Consider the following 21,235-nt stretch of genomic DNA (forward strand, 5'->3'; position numbering starts at 1 on the left):
GCTAGTGGAGTTTCCATTTGTTGACTTGTTGATACGTCCTGCTGAGCAGGTCTTCAAAATCATTGCTAGTCCCTGGAAGAGGGAAATTATTGATTGCATGTGGGTTCAGCATTGCTACCTTCCACCTCTCTTGATCAGGCAATCATTGAGGTAGAGGAAGGCTTCAGTGTTTCACCTTCACAGCTGTGCAACCATCACTGCTAAGGCACTTGGTGAACACCCTTTGAGCTGCTGTGATTTTGAAAGGAAGTAATTTGAGTTTGTAGTTAGGTTCATTTATCACAAAGCTAAGGTACAGGAAATGAGCAGTGTGGATGGGTATGTTAAAGTAGGCATCTTTGAGGCCTAGCACCATCATGTAATCGCCTTGTCTGGGAAGGGTGATGGACCTGTATGGTAGCCTTATGAAAAAGTTTGAACAGGATGTATTTGTGAAAAGGCCCGAAGTTCAGGATAAGCCTGAGGGAGCAGTCCATTTCTGAAATAATGAAATAAAGAGAGGAGACTCCATTGTCCTGATGGTTATGAGGTACTCTCTCTCTGGACTCTTCAGGGGGAACACTTGTATCTCTTCACCCAGTAGGAGAAGATGGTCTCTGTTGAGGACATGTGTGGGGTGGGATTTTGGGAGGAGTGGTGAGAAGTACTAGACAGTAGTTGAGGTGAACCACTACTAAAGCCCACTCGTCTGATGTGACTTCTCAGCAAAAGAGAAAACGTTGTATCCTCCCCCAAACAGGTAACATTTGATGAGTGTGGAGAGGGGGGCAGATGGGGACATGGGACAAGTCACTGTTTAACCCCTTCAGCGCTGCGCGGATTCCCCCGCGGTGCTGAAGGGTTCGAGCGCGGGCGGGGCCATGACGGAACGGTTCCGTCATGAGCACAGCTCAACCGATGCTCATGACGGAATCGTTCCGTCATGAGCATGGAAGGGGTTAAAGGTGGAAGCTCTATTACCAGTTCTATCTATGGCCCTGAACCTGCTGTTACCCCTTTTGGCATCCCTAGTGTTGCTTGTTTTACCTGGAACTCTGCTGATGCAAGATTTGCAGCTGTCTTTGGTAAGGCTATGACAGGTCAAGTGAAGTAGGTGAAGCTCCCCACTAGATTGTTACTGTATATGCTGCATCGAGCATGAAACTAATATTGGCGTTCAAGATGGTTTTACACTCTGACACTATTTTTTCCATCTTCATCCTGGAACACTTTGGGAGGTGTTTGATAAACACTGCATTTCCACGCACTAGAACCTGTCATATCTGGCGAGGAGACCACCAGAATTGGCTATGCACCAATGCATGGCTGCCCCTACAGCTATGCTTTTGCCCACTGTATCAATCTTATTACTCCCTTTATCAGGCAGAGGGGCATTGCCTGTAGCTCGAGTGGAGGTTATTTTGTGGGCAGTGTGGGCCCCCAAGGAGTCAGGGGGATCCTAGCTTCTGATGTAGACAGGGTCACTGGTTGAGGGTTAAGACGTTTCTCATCCCTAGGTGTCAGCACCCTTGCTTTAACTGGCTCCTTAAAGTTCTCTGGTGCAAACGTAAGCAGGCCCTTAGGCAACAATGGGCAAAAACTGCACTCTCCACTCAGACTTGGGAAAAAGTCTCCACAAGGAAGTACTCTACCTCCTGGACGACATACATGCATGCATTTGTGAAATGCAGCTGCTCTCTGTATGAGCTCATAGTATAATACGGCAGGTATGCCCTGACCATGTAGTGGTCCAAATCACAATCATCCGAGTGGTCAACATTATAACCGTTCCTGTGGTCATCAGTGGGCCTAGGAAGTAAAGGCTGGTCCATGGGTCGATTGGATTGTATGAACTGCCTAGGTAAGAAAAGGTGTGTGGGGACCCCTCTGGTTACACTTTTGGATGCAGAGTATGTCATGTACGTGAGCATTGTGGTGAAGAGGTAGAGTTGGTGGCAGAAGTGGGGGAGTAGGATGAGGTAGAGGTGGACATGATGGAGGGGACTTGTGCCCTTGTCCCTGCGTTTGATTAGCACAGGCTCAGAAGGGGAACCAAAACAGGTTTTCCTCCAAGTGTGAGTCTTCTTTTGTGAGGCAGTATCTCCTATGGCTTCAGCAGAGATGACCTTGTCAAGATCTACCTGGGGACGGAGTGGATGAAGGGAAGCTTTTGCCTTTTGTCGTGCTCCTCCTGAAGAAGCAGCAAAATTTGCAACTCCGATTCCTTGGATCTGACTGTGGACCAAGATTTTGGCTTTGATGGCATCTTCACCACCACCTTTGGGGTGCCTTGGACAGCAGGTTTGGATGTGAGCGAGGATGCTCAGTGCCCTTGGATCGGGTAGGGCAAGTCAGTTGGTGAGAATCTTTGGGTGAAGCCTACGTCGGCTCCGAAGCCTTCTCTCAGTGTCAGCCAGAGCCCGAAGGCAGAAGAGGCCCTGAAGGTGGTAGTCTTTTGTGTTGTCCTCGGTGGTTCAATGCCTGACTTTCCATGGGAGAAGTGCTTTCTCTTGGCGTGGGACTTTTGATGTCGCGCAGATGTTGGAGCAGAGTGGCGTATAATAATTATATTTCATGGCAAGCATGAGCTGTGTGGTTATGGGCAAAGGCGTGTCAGACACACTAAGCTGTCAATTACGCAGCAATGTCTGCAGTTATAGGACAGCTGATTTTTAGTCTTTTAAAATAAGATAATCATACAAATTTGTCCAAGAGCTTTGAACAGCTCAACTTTGAAACCAGTGGCATTTTAGTGACTGTGCCAAACAGGAAAGCCTTATCTTCTTGCCCCCAAAACCTGTAATTCACACAATAGTTGCCTTTTGGAAACATCCGGGAGATTTCACACCCTGCTCATATATACAGAAAGCTCAAGATGGAAGTGAACTAAAATCATGCATCTCGGTGTATCAGTACTTTTGTACTTCTATGCCATTTGTGAGAAGCTTTTTATGTCCTGGTCCCTTATCTAGCCCCTCAAATACTCAGAAAAGTAAATCGATGTACCTGAAGATGGTAAACACTTCTCAGTTTGTACTGTTTGAATGGTTTTGGTCAGCAGGTATGGTTTCTTGAAGTACTCAGGAAGACCTGCAAGAGCTTCTCAATAAGACTGTACTGAATACAACTCTTAAGATTGTCCTGGAGAGATACAATTGTTGAGGGGGACACCACTGTGGAGTTTTTCAGACCATTGACACAGGTCTGGCATGATATCTACATTTGCCTTTTCTCAAAAACCCTGGAAAGCACCCTTAATCTCCTTCATAATACTAATCCCAGTGAGTATCTGTAGGAATAAATAAAAGAAACATAAGGTGTTGGAGGTACCAGTCATACTCCATGCACTGTTTCTCCTGGCAATGTATCTCAAGTAGGAACTAGTAACTACAAAGGGCTTCCAAATATTCTGTGTACCAATTGGGAGGCTGGGGACAATTCAAACACATGGGATTTCTTCGGAAATTGCCAAAACCTATATGCTCTAGCCCAATAAATATTTAAAGCCAGCAATGCAAATTTCTAGTCTGTTTATCTCCAGCTATAGAGATCATGCAGCAGATAACACAGTTCTGTGAATGTAATGTACCCAAGAGACTCAAACATTTCAAGGGTCCCTCCCAAAGTTATCTCATAAGCCTGGCACATTTATTATACCTGTATATGATGTGGTCGAAAGAGAAACTGCCTGTTCAAATTTGATTTTTCAATCAAGTCGGGATCTGTTATTGTGACCTGAAAGTAGAAAAAAAGATAAGTTTAATAAAACATACCCATTTTAGATAGATTTACGTTTTAGGTTTTCAATGTAATCAGTTTTCAGATGAGCTGCAAGGTGGCAGGTGTTTGGGACACAGTCACACAAGATTAAATGAAACAACGTTTCTCAGAATTTCACTCATTCTTTCAAGGTATTTAGTTACTGAGGAACACCACTGCTAAGAGTAAACAGCAAAGAGTAAGTGTAAGCCTCTTACGGTGACCGTTTAAATCTCCTTGTCGAACATGTTACTTATCTTCCGTAAAGCTCTTTCTAGTGGACTCTATATCTCACCACAGGTTCCTCAAATTGTGAATATCCCCCAGGTGCCAGAATGAATCTGGAGACTTTCCTCAGCATTGCTCCTGTGCTCCAGCATGTGGTATTGTGCGGATCTGCGTAGACTCTGTCCTGCCCCAGAAGTGACACCAGGGCCACGTACAAGTGCCACCCCTGAGCTTATATGTTGCTCAAAGTAAAAAGGTGGAGTAAATTGGATGGATGGACAGAACGTGCTTACTAATGTAACAACTTGATGTTATCAATGAGAAAGACTGTTTTGAGAATCAGGAGACGTAAAGAACAATGCATTGGCTCAAATGGAGGGGAACAAATAAGGAAAGTGATAAACAACTGAAGGTCCCACTGCAGCATTACAGAAGACTTGGCTAGAAACATATGAACCAGACCTTTAAGAGTACACATTACAACAGGTAATTTAAATAAGAATGGTTGGTCAAGTAAATGTAAAAAGGACAAATTGGCTGACAAAAGACCGTTAACAGTCTATTCTGACCTTTTGGAGGCCTGAAGGAAAGTCTTCAAGCTGTTTAAATCGGCCCAACTTCAGTCAAAGCCGAATTTGGCGAGACTCCGGGCCAGGTGGGATACGGTAATTGGTCGAGAGATGCATGAAAATGAAGGAGCTCAAACTTTAAAGAGGGTACACACAGTTTCCCAGAAACACCCGCTTCCGATACACGCAGTTCAATTTCCTGCAAATGACATACCTGACACCACACTGCCTTAACACTGGCCACTCAGAGGTGCTCATGCTGCCGTGAGCCTGGAACCAACTATATACACATGATCTGGTCCTGTCTGGGTGTCAAAGAGGAAGGGAGTGATGCCCAATCAGGGACATACCCTAGAAAGCGATGACCAGTGGAAGCTGGAGGTCTGCCTTCTATAGCTGTCACCCTCTTCAAAATTGTCCACAGTAGACGCACGATTACTACACTTATCCCTGGGGTTGGCTAGACAAGCCCTAGACATGCACTGGAGGTCCTCTGATGGCCCACCCCACTGTAGATGGAGATCGGAAGTAGAGCGCAGGCTGGGGCAGACAAGTCGGCACTGAGGGCGGATGAGAACAGGGGTCTACGCCGACACCCGATTGCTGCCGATTGGGCTTTCCTCCTTTGTTCTTTCATAGAGAAGGGCTGGGAGGAACGAGATCATCCCCAAGATGCTGAAGGGTAGGGGTCCCCATAGCGGAGGGGGGCGCACATCACACGTGAGTTCCCCTGGGCTCCATTAATCAGAGGTCCGGTTGAGGACAGGTGACAGTCACATGTATATGTATCACATCTTCTGACAAGTGGAGCTCAGTATTGTTTGATAGTTACATAGTTGGGGAGGGAGGTGAGTTACGCTAATTACAGTGATGCTTCACTGTGGTGATCCTTTTGCAGTGTACGATGAGAACTTGTAGAGATACGCAACCTACACCTTCTGAAGTTTATACAAGGACATACACAATACGCAAAATCTTTGGTTGGGCTTGTGTGGGGCTCTATAGGCTATTTTCATCATATGAGATATTATCCCATTGTGGGGCGTGGCTACGCTGGCAATGGAGGAAGACGTGCTTGTGTAGAGCTCTGTCGGTGGCTCCCCATGTAAGCTAAATATCTGAGCATATTAATCCGCGGAGGCTGAGTTTCGTCCCAGCAGCTGCTGAACTTGCACTGTGGCCCGCTGTAAATTTCAGAGAGATCGGGTTGTTTTTTCTGCACCAAGACCTGCAGATTCTATTGCGATCCGGCGAGCCACTGCGGATCTCATGCGAGCCTGGGGATTGGCCGCGCCCACCGGGCCTTAGACTGTGGCGCACTTTGCAATCGACTGCCTTCAGCCCGCTCGCTGCAGCCAGCCTCCATCTTATAAGGGCCGCACTGCCTGGTAAACCGATGCCTGATGATCTAGAGCAGACTTTCTGGCGCTGACGCCGGTCTGCTTTCCTGCAGATGAAATAGTGATGGAGGCGGGGGATCCGCATTGTGGCCTGACCATGAGACCATGAGCCCCTCACCGGACCGGACCGCTGGGACCGTTTTGACATCGGCGGCTCACACCAGAGCCTGCCTGGATCCCTGTGGTGAGTGCCTGCGCCGGGGGCCCACGTCTGGGCTGAGGCCCTCGTGCACCTACGGTCCCGGCGGGCCGCTGCTGACCTGTGGGGCGTCCTGTGCAGCCTGGCGAATTGGCCGCCGTCCACTGAACTTGAAGTGCATGGCGCAGTAGCCCCACGTGACCGCACTTGAATTGGGCTGCAGGCGCAGCAGCCTGCGGCGCTCTAGCCAGTGCCCACAAGATTTACGGGGAGGACAGAACTACATTACTGCCCTGCGACCAGAGGTTTGCGGCCCCGGTTGGCGGGCACGTACTGAACCACTCACAAATGACCCGGCCTCTGATGCGATACCCCAGGACTAGTCCCTGGATATCACGGTTGTGTCTCGCCCAAAGCTGTGACTGCTAGAAGGCTAAACGATGTCAGCATAGGATGGAGAAGACGTGGTGATACGGGAGACGATATTGGGCACGTCAGTGCTAGTGGTGATCCCCTGGGAACGGAGAAAGAGCCCGACCGTGAAACCACGGCTCGACTGGGCGCCTGTGAGTGCTTGCCCATCATCTACTTGTTGGCCCCAGTGTGTGATCAGGCATGGCGCGCCATACCAGCACCTTAGCAGGTCATGTCAGCTTTTCCCTGCCCCGTCAACTTCAAGATTCAAACACCATGCAGTTCTGCCCTAGTATCAGCCCCATCGCATAGACACCCCCAGATCGATATTGTGTGTTAGACGTATTAAATTGAACGTGACTGGCACACCGGCTCCACCCCCACAAACCAGGGCTAAGGCAGGCAAAATGTCAGATACAGTATCCCCGGACAACATAACCAGCAAGCTAAACAAAATGGTCGCACACTGCTTACCTACCAACGTGTTACCCCAATGAACTGTGGTCCCTGTAGTCAGCGTCGGCGGGTACGCCTATGCTCAGTGGTGCGTGCAAGTCAGAGTAGCGTTAGCCATCCCTGGACACGTGTTTCGAGGTTGTTGCCTCTCGTCAGCAGGGAGTAGGAAGAGTGTAGGGTTGCTAGTGTAGGCTGTTAAAATCATATCAGGTCTGGTACCTCTCGTAACAACGCAGGTGCGTAACCTAGAGCCCATCGGCTCTCGGGGCTCAGGGAGCCACTAAATAACTAAACAAAATGGTCGCACACTGCTTACCTACCAACGTGTTACTCCAATGAACTGTGGTCCCTGTAGTCAGCGTTGGCGGGTACGCCTATGCTCAGTGGTGCGTGCAAGTCAGAGTAGCGTTAGCCATCCCTGGACACGTGTTTCGAGGTTGTTGCCTCTCGTCAGCAGGGAGTAGGAAGAGTGTAGGGTTGCTAGTGTAGGCTGTTAAAATCATATCAGGTCTGGTACCTCTCGTAACAACGCAGGTGCGTAACCTAGAGCCTGTCGGCTCTCGGGGCTCAGGGAGCCACTAAATAACTAAACAAAATGGTCGCACACTGCTTACCTACCAACGTGTTACCCCAATGAACTGTGGTCCCTGTAGTCAGCGTCGGCGGGTATGCCTATGCTCAGTGGTGCGTGCAAGTCAGAGTAGCGTTAGCCATCCCTGGACACGTGTTTCGAGGTTGTTGCCTCTCGTCAGCAGGGAGTAGGAAGAGTGTAGGGTTGCTAGTGTAGGCTGTTAAAATCATATCAGGTCTGGTACCTCTCGTAACAACGCAAGCTAGATGGCAGCAGTGGAAAAACTGGGGGAAACCTTGAACCACACCCGAACTGCTCTGGAAAGCGAAATTGGCAAGGCGGTCATTGCCCTAACGCTCCTCCACGCAGACCATCGCAAACTAGCGGACTGCACTAATGCACTTGAAACTACTGCGGCGGAAATGACTTCTCAGGTGGCAGCAGTTGACAAGCATACACAACAACCCCTTAACAGAGTGGACTTTCTCGGGGACAGGGGAGAAGATGCGCAAGGCCGAGCCCGACGCAACAACGTTCGAGTGGTAGGTCTGCCAGTGGGAACGGAGGGGAGAAACCCTGTCGCCTATGTCGAAACATGGCTGCGCGCCCTCTTGCCAGAAGGGGCCCTCTCTCCGCATTCCGTGGTAGAGAGAGCACACCGGGTACCTGCCAGGCCCCTGCCGTCGGGGTCCAATCCCAGACTGCTCTTGATCCGTCTGTTGAATTACAGAGACAGGGACACAATATTGCAGGAAACTACACGAGATTCAAGTGGACATTCAAAAAATAATGTTCTTTCCTGACTACACGATACACTTACAAAAATAGAGATACTCTTACATGGCGGTGAAGAGGCGCCTAAGACAGAATGATCCAAAGTATTCCCTATTGTTTCCGGCACGCCTGAGCGTAGTGGCCAATGGTAAAACGCACTTTTTCACAACATCTGAGGAGGTGGAGGACTGGCTTGATACGTACTCTCCTTCAGGGACTGGACCCCGGCCTGACCATGCACAAGGCAGAGCAGCTGGAGAGGCATCCCGCCGTCCCCGCCCCAGGGGGGGAAAAAACGGAACCAACTACAACTCTCTCAAAAGGCAGGCCCAGATCCAGACCAAGTACTGCAAGGCCAACGAGGTGCTCTTCAAGCTGTGGCCTGTGTCAGCGGGTCGTAGATGGAGGAATGCGCGTCTACCTCCAGCCAGTAAGATCAGGCCAGCGATGCTGACGACCTCTCAGATGACCCTATACCCATGCAAGACTCATGTGAACTGGCAATTTTCACTCCTGAAACCGCTGATGACATTGAATGACTAATGTTACAGTACCTTTACACTCAATATCATCAATGCCTCGTGACTGCACACGCAAGTATATGGTTGTAAAATATGTATTACTGTGAAGTTCTAGGCATGTAGAAAACTTAAAATTGAATGCTCCACTCTAACATTGTAGACTGCGATCGCAAACTCCGGGCAATTAAGCGAGACAGCATTTAAGTTATGCCACAAAATATCTTCTGCCTTCCTCTAGAGGAGGCCGCACTTTAATTCTTGAGGGCAGAACACCGGCGACTTCATGACTTGCTGACAGTCCGGGGGCCCCGGGGAGACTCTTTTCTTCCCTAGGCACTCATAGATTGCAGCGTGTAGCGCACCCCTCCAGATATAGATTGAATGATGCTCAACTGTATGGTTTGGACGATTGCCTGTTGCACACTCACCCTTTTGGTATTAGCTTCAAGTCTGGGCGGTTGCCTGTTGCATATAGCCCATATGATATTTCACTTTTATTTTTTATTTTTGCACATTGTTTTATTGTTCAGCATGCCATCGCTTATGTCCTGAGGTATGACAATCGAGCCATTGGCATACGCAGGGAGGCACGCATTAGAATTGTTCGCACGCGCGTCGCGCTGCCTCTTCCCACCCCCTGGCCCGGCAGGACCACATGCGCTGCTAGTATCCTCACGTTATGGTGTCTATAAAGATAGGGACCTGGAATGTGAGAGGCATTCATAGTCAGTCCCGTCGATATCTCATTTATTCCTATTTTAAACGCCACCACATACAAATAGCACTCCTACAGGAGACACACTTGCACAAGCCTGAAGTGACGCGATTACATAGATGTTGGAGCGGTCAATTATACGCAACGGGCTATTCGGCGTATGCGCGTGGGGTTTTGGTATGGGTAAGGCAAGGGACTCCCTTCCGGGTGGTAGACTCCTATATAGACACAGAGGGCAGGTACATCATAGTTAAGGGTGTCTTGGACGGGAAGCAGATCATACTTGCGTCGCTGTATGTGCCTAACACGGAGCAGGCAGCCTTTCTGGATTTGATCTCCCACAAGCTGGCCGAGTGGCATGATGTTCCCATGGTACTAGGCGGCGACTATAATAGTGTACTGGATGTCTCACTAGACCGCTCCTTTCCCCCCCCTGCCTGGCACGACCACGCACACTGTCGCAAAAGCATTAAATCATTGGGCTACGGACTGGGACTTAACTGACACTTGGCGCTACAGCAACCCGCAGGATAGGGTGTACTCCTATTACTCAGGGGCGCATGGCCTCCAAGTACGCCTAGACCGCTTTATGTTGTCGAATGATCTTCTACCAAGCATCTCCGGGTCACATTATATGGGGCGGATGCACTCAGATCATAACCCACACGTGGTGGAGTTGCAATGGGAGGACGCAGTACCGCCAATCCATATATGGCGACTTTAACCGGATGCCCTGCTTGATGCACCGTTCCGAGACTTATTGGCTACCAGCGTGGCACAGCTTCGTCGCCATTGTTAGAGTGGGATGCTCTCAAAGTAGTCGTGCGGGGGCACTGTTTGGGGAAATAGGCGGGCATCAGAGTACAGCTGGAAAAGGAACTCACCACTTTAGAAAGAAAGCTGGCGTCTAGTGAACGAGAAGCGACTGTGGGGTCCCAAAGACAAATGGTCGACCACAGGGAGGAGCAGGCACGGTTGTTAGAACGGCTGTGATGTCTTAATTATGCCGCGCATTCGGCGCGGATGCACCACATGGGGGACAAAGCAGGGAAACTGCTCACATTATTCTCTAACATAGAGTCAACAAGGATCCAGGAGTTCATCCCTGTATCCTGGACAGACCACTCGCTTCTATCTTTCACTTTTAACCTGCGGGCGAATGCCACCAAATCCCTTAAAACTGCACGAGTGGCAAACAGAGCCTGGAAACTGGTCACCCAGGACCGGTTCCAAGCCCACTTTTCCTCAGACAATCTAGCTACCTGAGACTATCTCTCAGCAAACACAGAAGCTATTCAACTTGAAGCCGAAATTACCAAGACTCTAGATACTTTTGCACCCAAATTTACATCCAAGTCCAGAAACAAGTCTCGCTCCGAAAAGTGGTATTCACAGGATCTTAAGACACTGAAAAGGAAGTGTAAATCACTAGAACACTCCTGGAGAATGTCGAAATTGGAAACAGACAGAATAAGCTATAGGACTGAGTTAAGGATCTACAATAACACCATTAAACCAGCAAAGAAGACCTACTTCTCCACCCGGATAAAAGAAAACTGTAACTCGGCCAAGGAACTTTTTAGAATTGTGAAGGAGCTTTGCAAACCAGCTAGTCTGTCTCAAACCCTGCCTCCTTCTGAGGAAAACTGTGAAGAGATTAGCGAGTTTTTCTCCAACAAGATCAGCACAATTTACTCATCATTCACCGATGACCCCTCTTTATCCCAAACCAACTGGGAATATCTACCTCCATATCCAGTTGGCGCAACATACATGGGTAACTTCGCCCCTCGTACAGAACTAGAGGTCGAAAAAGTTATGGCGGGAGTAAAATCAGGATCTCCCTTAGATCCATGCCCGCACTACATATTTTCTCAGATCACTCCGACAATATGCCCCTATGTTACTCATCTCCTTAATAGATCACTGGACACAACAGTATTTCCAGAAAAATGGAAACAGGCTGTAGTGACCCCCCTGCTGAAGAAAGCTGGAACAAACGTTCATAATCCCGAAAACTATCAGCCCATCTCCCAGTTCCCATACCTTTCTAAGGTTCTGGAGAAACTGGTAAACAGACAACTGGCTAACTACTTGGAGACCAATGAACTCCTGGACTGTTCCCAAACCGGCTTTACAGCCACCAACAGCACAGAGACCACCCTCTTGGCGGTCCTCGACGATATAAGATCATCGACGGATCAGAGTAAAGCTGTTGCCCTGATCCTACGGGACCTGTCGGCGGCGTTCGACACGGTATCACATGACCTTTTGCTAAAAATCCTCTATGAAAGGGTATTCATGCCAAAGCCCTCCAATGGCTTAACTCTATTCTGAAGAACAGAACCCCGATGGTACAAATGGGTCAGTTCTTCTAAAAAAAAAAAAGACATCAGCTGTGGTGTCCCCCAGGGAGCTTCCCTTAGTCCGACACTTTTCAATGCCTATGTCCCTTGGATCCCGCTAGAATGTAGAAGGACGGTCACACAGGCATTACTCACTAGCAGATTGGACTACGGCAATGCCCTGTATTTAGGCATGGTAGACTACCTCTTCTCACGCTTACAGGTGCTGCAAAATGCGGCTGCCAGGCTTGTTTGCAAGAAAGGTAGATTTAGCTCTGCGTCCGCATGCATGAAAGAACTTCATTGGCTACCCATGCGCCAAAGAGCACGGTTCAAACTGTTGAGTCATGCGCATAGGGCACTGCACAACGTTGGACCTAAAATCCTTCAGAATAAAATTGAATTCTATATCCCCACAAGATGCCTGAGATCAAGACACCAAGCATTAGCGAGACCCAAGCGCATAAAAAAAGTTAGAGCCGGCGGTCGGTCATTCTCTTACCTGGCAGCTAAATACTGGAATGAACTTCCTCTGTACCTGCGCCTCTTCGAAAACTATGCGTCGTTCAGGAAACAGTTAAAAACGCACCTTTTCTCGATGTCATAAGTACAAGCAGCTGAAGACCCCCAACACAACCTACCACATGTTCCGCTAAACAGCGCCGTGATATCCGTCTGGATGAATGTCGCGCTCTACAAATACAAATACATGGCTCATATGTCAAAACGAGTCATCGACCCCTGTGGCATCTGTGCGCATGGCGACTGGGGGCATAGCGTACACACAGCACGACATACATGGGGAGTTTGTGGCTTATTACCGGGACTTGTACAAATGTCGCACACAGGCCACACCCCTGGAGCTCCAGCTCTATCTTGAGGGGATAGAATTACCACAGCTTACGCGCACACAAAGAGCGGGATTAAATGATCCTCTAATTGCGGAGGAAGTTCGGGACTGCATATTCTAGTTATCTAACGGGAAGTCGCCGGGACCGGACGGACTGCCGACTAAATTTTACAAGGCTTATGCACATATATTAGTACCGCAGCTGCTGAAAGTGTATGAGCCCGCGTTAGATGACTCCACGCTCACAGACACACAAAACGAAGCCCTGCTGGTGTCCCTCCTTAAGCCTGACGAAAACCCTGAATCTCTAGGTTCCTATCGTCCACTAGCGCTTCTCAACACAGATTACAAGATTTTTGCGTCCTTACTTGCTAAGCGTCTTTCACCCTTAGTGAAAACGCTGGTGCACCCCGACCAGAACGGTTTTGTCCCTGCTAGGAGTACTTCACTCAACATCCGCAGGTTCTTCCAGATACAGCAGTACGCGTTACATAGATGGCCCCGCTCGGGCTGCCTGGTATTGGACCTGGAGAAAGCCTTTGATTCTCTGGAATGGCCCTATCTAGCGGCGGTACTTAACAAATACGAGCTAGGTGACTGTATAAACTGGCTCTATATATACTGCACCAAAGGGAGGTACAGTGTGTATAGAGTCCAAGGGTCTCCAGATGTTTGGCAGAGGTTAAAGTTAGATAGAACCTTACTCTCTAAAGTGGTAGCTTGGTCGAGCAGTGAGGCAGTATCAGAGGACAGTGTTAAGCATTTGATGTACACACTCAGTCAGCAAATGAATTCACAGGCTCAAGAACTGAACTCTAGGCCAATTGTTTTGTATAAAAAATATACTGTTGTTTTATTTCTAGAATCAAGCAAGCCTGGCACAGGTAAGCATGAAAATACTTTACAGTAGTAAATTACTTGTATGAACACAGTTCAAAATTGCAGTGTAACTTGTGGTTTTGGTTACAGTTTTAAGTAAGCAGTTTGCAAGACATTGCAGGTATAGTACATTCGAATGAATGGGTTTTTTAAGTAAAATGCAGTTAATTACTTTTCAGATTACTTTTACTAACACAGGGCTGGATACTAGATTCAGCCCTGGCACATTTCCTGAAAACAGGTGAGTAAATGCGTTTTAGTTAGAGGTACGATTTTGAAAGAATATTATTGCATTTCAAAAGTTGACACTTAGAAACTCCAATGTTATCCTATGGGAGGAAATTCACTTAGCAGGTAAGTTATGTTAACAATACTTTTTCTAACTCAGTGTTGGATCCCTAGATTCAGAACTGTTATATTTCCTGAAAACAGTTGAAAGATTGCGTTTTGGTTATTCGGCTGATTTTTAAGGAATATTTTTAATTTTCAAAAGTCGACACATAAAAACTTTTTGGGAGAAAAAGTGTCAAAAAGACTCGGGGGTCTCCCAGGGTCAGTGATGCACTGTTGTTGCACCCCCAGTGGCACTAGGGCGGCCGGGTGCAGGGTGCTGTTTTGAGGTCGGGTGCCCTGTTGATTTCAATTGAGATTCCCTGGGACAAAGAAACACTGCAGGCTCGGGGACGAGGATCTTCCAGGAGTTACCACCACTTCGAGGGGTAAGTTGGGATGTAGAAGGTTGGTTAGGCACCGCTGGATTGGCCACACAAGGCCGTGGGGCGTCGGGTGCAGGGGTGACTTGGGAGGTCGGATTTTCTTACCCGCTCTGATCGCGGTGGGGGGGTCCTCTGGATTGAGGCTGCAGGCGTTGTCTTGAGGCAGGTCAGGGGTTGCCGGATCTCAGGCCAGGATCGCTCGGGGGACTTCCTCGTGGTGTTTTTCCACTCAAACTCGGGCCAGGCTTGGCGGGTGCAGAGTGGGCTGGATTCGCGGTTTCTAGCTGGCACCAGAAGCTGGGAGTTCAAACACGTCCGGTGTTCACGGGAGAAACAGCTTAAAAAGTGAATTCAGATCCTCTGGGGTTTTTGAAGTTGCTGTCCACTGGACACGCCGGGGTTTTTGCAGGAGCAGGTTCAAGGGGGAGACAGGCCTGTAGGGCTGGGGCCATGTCTGTGGGCGTCGTCCTCTTGTTAGCTCTGCACGCCTTCTCGTCTTTCTTCTTCTTTTCTTGTGGTTGCTGGATCTGAGGAAGGAAGGTTCAGGGTGCCCCCTAAATACTAAATTTAGGGGCTTTACAGGTAGGTAAAGGGCAGGGCCAATGGGTCCCTTCCCTGGGGTGGGTAAACCCCCTATTCTGCCACTCTCCAGTGGGAGGGGGGCAGGAGCCTGTCCCTGGTTGGCTGAGTCCCCCCATCCTCAAGATGGCGGGGACTCGCGGTTGTGCTTCACCTCCCCTCCCCCACCTGAGGGGTGGAGTTGGCAGAGGTGGGCACACCTCTTTTCCTCACTTGTTTTTCCCACTGGTTCTCCCGCCCAAAGTGGGGGGGTAGAACCACTGGGGACCAGTTGCTGAAAGCAGCAAATGGTCTGGAGAGGCTCACAAAGGAGGCCTGCCTTTGAAGCTTCCCCTTCGTGAACCCTGCCCATCCTGGGGGAGGAGGCTTGGCTCCTCGTCCCAGGATGTGCATTGTTTCAGGCCCCCCCCGAGAGCAGCAAGCTCTCGACCCAGGGGTCCAGAAACATGTCTGGTGGTGGCAGCCTAAGCAGCCACTCAGCCAGGTCACTAGTGGTTGGTCGAATTTCAGGGGGGCATCTCTAAGATGCCCTCTGTTGTGCATTTTACATTAAATCCCATACTGGCATCAGTGTGGGTTTAATGTGCTGAAAAGTTTGATACCAAACTTCCCAGTCTTCAGTGTAGCCATTATGGTGCTGTGGAGTTCGTAATGACAAACTCCCAGTACCATAAACTCTTAATGGCAGCACTGCACTTACAGTGCCCAGGAATGGACTTGGCCACTGTAGGGGTAAAGGGCTCATGCACCTGTACCCTCACCACTGGCATAGGGCACCCAGATAGAGGGGTAACTGATGTATGCCAGGGCAGTGGTTTGTGGGCTTGGCACACAGGGATGTGTGCCATGTCGACTCTTCACTTTGTTCTGCACCAAGACACGCAGACTGCAAAGGCAGGGTGTGAGTCAGGGTACAGGACCTCTAAGGGTGGCACAACAAGTGCTGCACCCCTTAAAGGCCTTCTCTGGTCACAGTGCCCCGGGTACCTGTGGTACCATTTACCAGGGGCTGACATGTGGCCAAAGGTGCCAATTGGGTTTATTTTGGGGAAAGAACACAGGGCCTGAGAACATGAATGGCAGGGACCCAGGACACACCAACAAAAAGTGCATCAGTAGCCAGGCAAAAAGTGAGGGGTTACTGCAACAGAAACCCATTTTCCTACAGTGATCACTACTTAAGTATGGTTCAACTGCTATTTCAGCACCCCACGGTTCGGGTCCGCACTGGTAGACTCATATCAGACCCCATCGGAGTGAGGTGAGGGACACGCCAGGGCTGCCCACTGTCCCCGCTGCTCTTTTCACTGGCCATGGAGCCACTGGCGATGTTACTTCACGGTGGTATGTGGTGTGGGTAATGCAGCTGGGGGATGCACGCCGTTTCTCTATATGCCGATGATTTAATATTGTATGTGCTCGACGTTACTGACATTCCCCCGTCCATAGCGTACGTGCTGAGGACCTTTGAAGGGATGTCGGGTCTCCGGGTTAACTGAGCCAAGTCAGGGGTCTATCTCTTTAACGCAGACACGGTAGAAACGGATGTGTTCCTTAATGGCTCACTTCTTTCATGGGTTCCCACCACCTTTCGCTTTGCAGCAGCCATGGACTCAATCCCAAATCTATCATTTATTCCACCCAGCTGCCAACCCCTCACGGCCATCCCAATTACACCTAGGATTGGCATATAGATGCTACAAGAGGAGCCTACATCTCACTCGTGCGACAATCCCGTATGCCACGATACTGCCACTCCTGGGGACGCCCAGGAGGCCGGCGGGCACCTTCGAGGTGGCTCTCACACATTGGCACACAGCAGGCATAGACACCCTGGGCTACCTATATAGGGATGGTGTACTCTTAACTTCTGAGGCATTGGCAGAGGACACAGACTTACCTTCAGGGCAATTCCTCTTGCACACTTCCCTCACGAGGACGTTTTTGGCCTTATGGGGAGATCTAACAGCTGAGCCGCCGACACATCTGCTACTACAGTATTTACATGTAATGGGGGCGGGATCACATATAGTACACTGGTTGGTGGCGGCTTTACTCGCACACACGCTGAAACAGATGCTATCTCTCTGCTCCCGCTGGGAAGCGGACAGAGACCAGCCCTGGACTGACAAGGAGTGGGAATTAAGAAGGAAGCAGGAGCATGGAGGGATTGCCAGTCCGGACTTATTCCAGTATTATAGGGCTTTCCATTTTAAGAATGTCAGAATACTTTTTAAAAAACACAGCTCCCTTCCAACTTTTATGCAAGCAATGACAACTCGGGAGGGTGATCATTTTCTGTATAAATTTGGTCATATGAAGTTCTTTAAGAAAATCAAACTAAACATTTTGAGAGCTGCTGTTAAATTGTGGGTCCATAGCTACCATGCCCCTATCTGGGACTCGCCTGGCACGCCAGAATGTTTAAAGGATGTGTTATCGGTCCCGTTGAGAGGAAGTGGAATACTGGAATGGGGACAATTACTATCTGGGTCCAACATTGTTGATTGGGACCGTCTGGTAGACTTGACAAATGGGGGTTTATCCAAATTTAAGTATTATCAGTTAATGAGCTGGACCAAAACAGTAAAAAAAGATGGGATACGTAATACAGAGATGGAGGCAAAACTCCAAGGGAGATTTGAGAAGAAAGAAGTAGCCTTTTGGTATTGGGTGCTTATTGATGAAGGACGTGAGGAATTTACACTACCAAATGAGATTTGGGGGAAGACGTTGCCGTCGCTGGATGTATCAGCACTATGGCAAGTATCTGTGGCTGCATTTGGGGATGTTATCAAATCTGCACCGTTGAAGAAAAATTTTCTATTTACCCTGCACAGAGCATACTGGACGCCTAAGAGGTTATCGAAAATAAATAAAGGGAGAACTAGATGCTGCCCCAAATGTGGCGAAGAGCAAGCTGATGACATCCATATGTTTTGGCAGTGTGCTCACCTTCAATCCTATTGGGAAGATGTAGGTAAGATCCTCTCAGACGTTTTCCATCAAGAAATTCAGGTAAGTGCCCAACTGATTTTGTTTGGGGTAAAATTGGATGATAATGGGAGGTCCAGTCTCATTAAAAGACAGAGGAACTTGCTATTTTTGTTGATTCTAGCTGCCAGACGTGGGATTTGCATAAAGTGGGTTAAGCAAGTCCCTCCTAGTATTGAAGAGTGGCTGAATTCAGTCCTTAGAATAAACTTACTGGATAGAGCTGGACCATATAGTAAAAGATTAGATTTTTGGAATGTTTGGGAACAGTACTGGATACGGGAATCATAGTATTTGAGGTTTTGGCGATTATCTGAAGTCCAATGATTAAGCGCATCAATAGTTTTGAATGGTGGTAATAGAGAAGTTCACATACGTAAAGAGTGGGCAAGCCGCATTGGAGAGATTTGACTGGGCTGTTAGGATACTCCTTCACTGGGTAAGGATTGACCTAAGCGATGGGTAAGGGTCATGGAAGATATAACCCAAGAGCAAAACCTCTCTTTAAAGTGGTTATGTTTGCCATAAACACTCTATTCTTCAAAACTTTGCGTGATGAGGACAAAAAAAAAAAAAAGGAGTGGGACGCCGTCCTGGCTGGCTCTTCATATATACCGAGAAGCTCTAAATTCAAGCTAATACAAACGTACATCATACAGAGAGCATACCTTTCACCCGACAAAATAAACAGATATTTTAACATTGCCACCTCGGCATGCCCGCGCTGTCGGTGGCTTGACGCGGATCTGCTCCACATGCTATGGTCTTGCACCTTCCTCCAATCTTACTGGCAAGCATTAGTCATGGCCCTTGCACTCTGCACTGACACATCTTTGCCGCCTACATGGGAAATTTGCATATTAGGGATTTATGCCAGGTCCAAGAAAAACAGAGTCATGTCAAGATTTAGAGACCTGGGGCTGATAGTTGCGAAGCGCTTAATTACAAAGAGGTGGAAACAGGCAGACCGCCCAGAGATAATCAGCTGGAAAAGATCACTCACGATATGGCCGCAGGCAGAAAGTACAACATTGCATAGGGAGGAAACAGCGGGGCTCCGCAAATACCCCATTGCGCAATACTGGGACACACTACTCACAGCTTCAAGAATGAAAGAGACGAGGAAGGCGACGACACCCAGTCTGCCAATATGCAATTCGTACACTAGGGATACCGCGCCGCTAGGGGTATGGAATTTGTGGTTAGCAGAGCGAACCATTGTGACACCTATCTATAACCCAAGACCGATATGGGAGGCCCCCTGCCCCTGACTACCCACTTACGTAGAGATGAATTTCAACGCCCGTATGAGTCTCAGTCCCCCCTTGGCGAGCCACCATATTGCAATGTACAGGATGCACAATCTCATACCTAGTCCCACAATGCTTATTCTATTTGTTCTTTTTGGGTGGCAGTTTCTTCTTCTTTATATTGTTAGTTTTCGAAGATTAGATAATGCATGTCTTATTGGCTCACTTCTTTATCATCGTTTCTTTTTCTTAGGCGCAATCCCCTTACTGAAATGCTGAAATGTCCATGCATTACTATCTACTGTGGACGCTAATGCCATGTTCGCCAGGTACCAATGGATCGGTTGTAACTGAATGCGTTAGCATATGACACTGGTGAGTCCATATGAAGATTGGAAAATACAGTGTAGTAGGGCGAACAGGGAATAGCACAAAACGGTTTACCAGTAAAAGCTGTTTGGATAAGCTTGAATACATCGCTGTGCATTAAAAAACTACCCCGTAACCTATTGTTGATATATTAGGCATTGCTATTGTGTTATTTTGCATATGTCTGGATTCTGTCTCCGATATTCCTTTACTGTTATTCAATGTAAGAAAAGGAAAAATAAGAAAAGACCAATAAAGATATTTAAACAAAAAAAATGAGACATTATCTCATTGTGCTGCTTGTCAACCGTAATAACATCTGACAACTTTGCTGGTAATGGATCTATATGAAGTGATGTGCACCAAGCCAAAAACCAATACCAGCGTCCAACTTAAACATGCCTAGCTAGATGCCTGTCCGCTAGAATGTCATACACTACTTCAGGAGGTAGATCAAAAGCAGTCAACTGTCGTCAATCAATCAATCAGTTAATTTGTAAAGCACACTACTTACCCGTAAGGGTTTCAAGGCGCTGGGGGGGGGGGGGGGGGGGGGGGGCGTGGCTCCAGACGTGGTTCTACGGATGCGCGGGACCGTGGCCAGGGCGTGGTCAGCGGAGCGGAGTTTCTAGTTGTGTACGTAGAAGGAGAGTCGACTGTTGAGATAGGCTGAGCCGGTTTTGTGGAGTGCCTTGTGTGCGTGGATCAGGAGCTTGAAGAAGATTCTTCTGTCGACGGGAAGCCAGTGCAGGTTCCTCAGGTGGGGGGCTGATGTGGTTGCGGCGCGGGACGTCGAGGATCAGGCGTGCAGAGGCGTTCTGGATTCTTTGTAGTCTGTTGATGAGCTTGGACGAGGCTCCGGCGTAGAAGGCGTTTCCGTAGTCAAGTCTGTCACTGACTAGGGCCTGGGTGACTGTTTTCCTTGTGTTTGTCGGGATCCATCTGTGATCTTGCGGAGCATGCGGAGGGTGTTGAAGCAGGTGGAGGAGACTGCGTTGACTTGTTTGGTCATGGTGAGTTTTGAGTCGAGGATGACTCCTAGGTTGCGTGCGTGGTCGGTAGGGGCCGGGGGGGTCCCCAGTGATGCCGGCCACCATGAGTCGTCTCATGCTGAGGGGTTGGACCCGAGGATGAGGATCTACGTCTTGTCGGAGTTCAGCTTAAGTCGGCTTTCCTTCATCCAGTCGGCGACGGTCTTCATTCCCTGGTGGAGGTTGGATTTGGCGGTGATCGGGTCCTTGGTGAAGGAGAGGATCAGCTGCGTGTCGTTGGCGTAGGAGATTATGTTGAGGTCGTGCTGTCGGGCGATGCGTGCTAGTGGTGCCATGTAGACATTGAACAGCGTCGGGCTGAGGGAGGATCCCTGTGGGACGCCGCAGATGATCTCGGAGGCCTCGGACCGGAATGGGGGGACGCGGACTCTCTGAGTTCTGCCGGAGAGGAAGGAGGTGGTCCAGTCCAAGGCCTTCTCCCGGATCCCTGCGTCTTGGAGGCGCGTACATAGTGTATGGTGGCAGACGGTGTTGAAGGCGGCGGAGAGATCCAGGAAGATGAGGGCTGTCGTCTCGCCGTTGTCTAAAAGGATCCTGATGTCGTCTGTGGCGGCGATGAGGGCGGTCTCGGTTTTGTTGAAGATGTGGTGTGGGAGAGGGTCGGACGGGGATCCGGAGTGGATTGTGCCCATGGTCTTGATTGTGTCCTCGATGCTCACGTTGGCCCAGGTTGTCA

The 21,235-nt window shown here is 48.9% G+C and overlaps 1 protein-coding gene across 2 annotated transcripts in view; it reads right to left on the minus strand.

The window, feature by feature from the left end:
- UBA6 (ubiquitin like modifier activating enzyme 6) overlaps positions 1-21,235 on the minus strand; it is a 658,681-nt gene that overhangs the window by 328,782 nt on the left and 308,664 nt on the right. For both annotated transcript variants that reach the window (XM_085636514.1, XM_085636515.1), the window contains one exon: positions 3,637-3,714. In XM_085636514.1, the coding sequence (XP_085492640.1) occupies positions 3,637-3,714 (78 nt within the window). The remainder of the gene's footprint in view (positions 1-3,636; positions 3,715-21,235) is intronic.

The sequence above is a fragment of the Triturus cristatus genome, chromosome 2_1 (assembly GCF_964204655.1).
Source record: "Triturus cristatus chromosome 2_1, aTriCri1.1, whole genome shotgun sequence".
Lineage (NCBI taxonomy): Eukaryota > Metazoa > Chordata > Amphibia > Caudata > Salamandridae > Triturus > Triturus cristatus.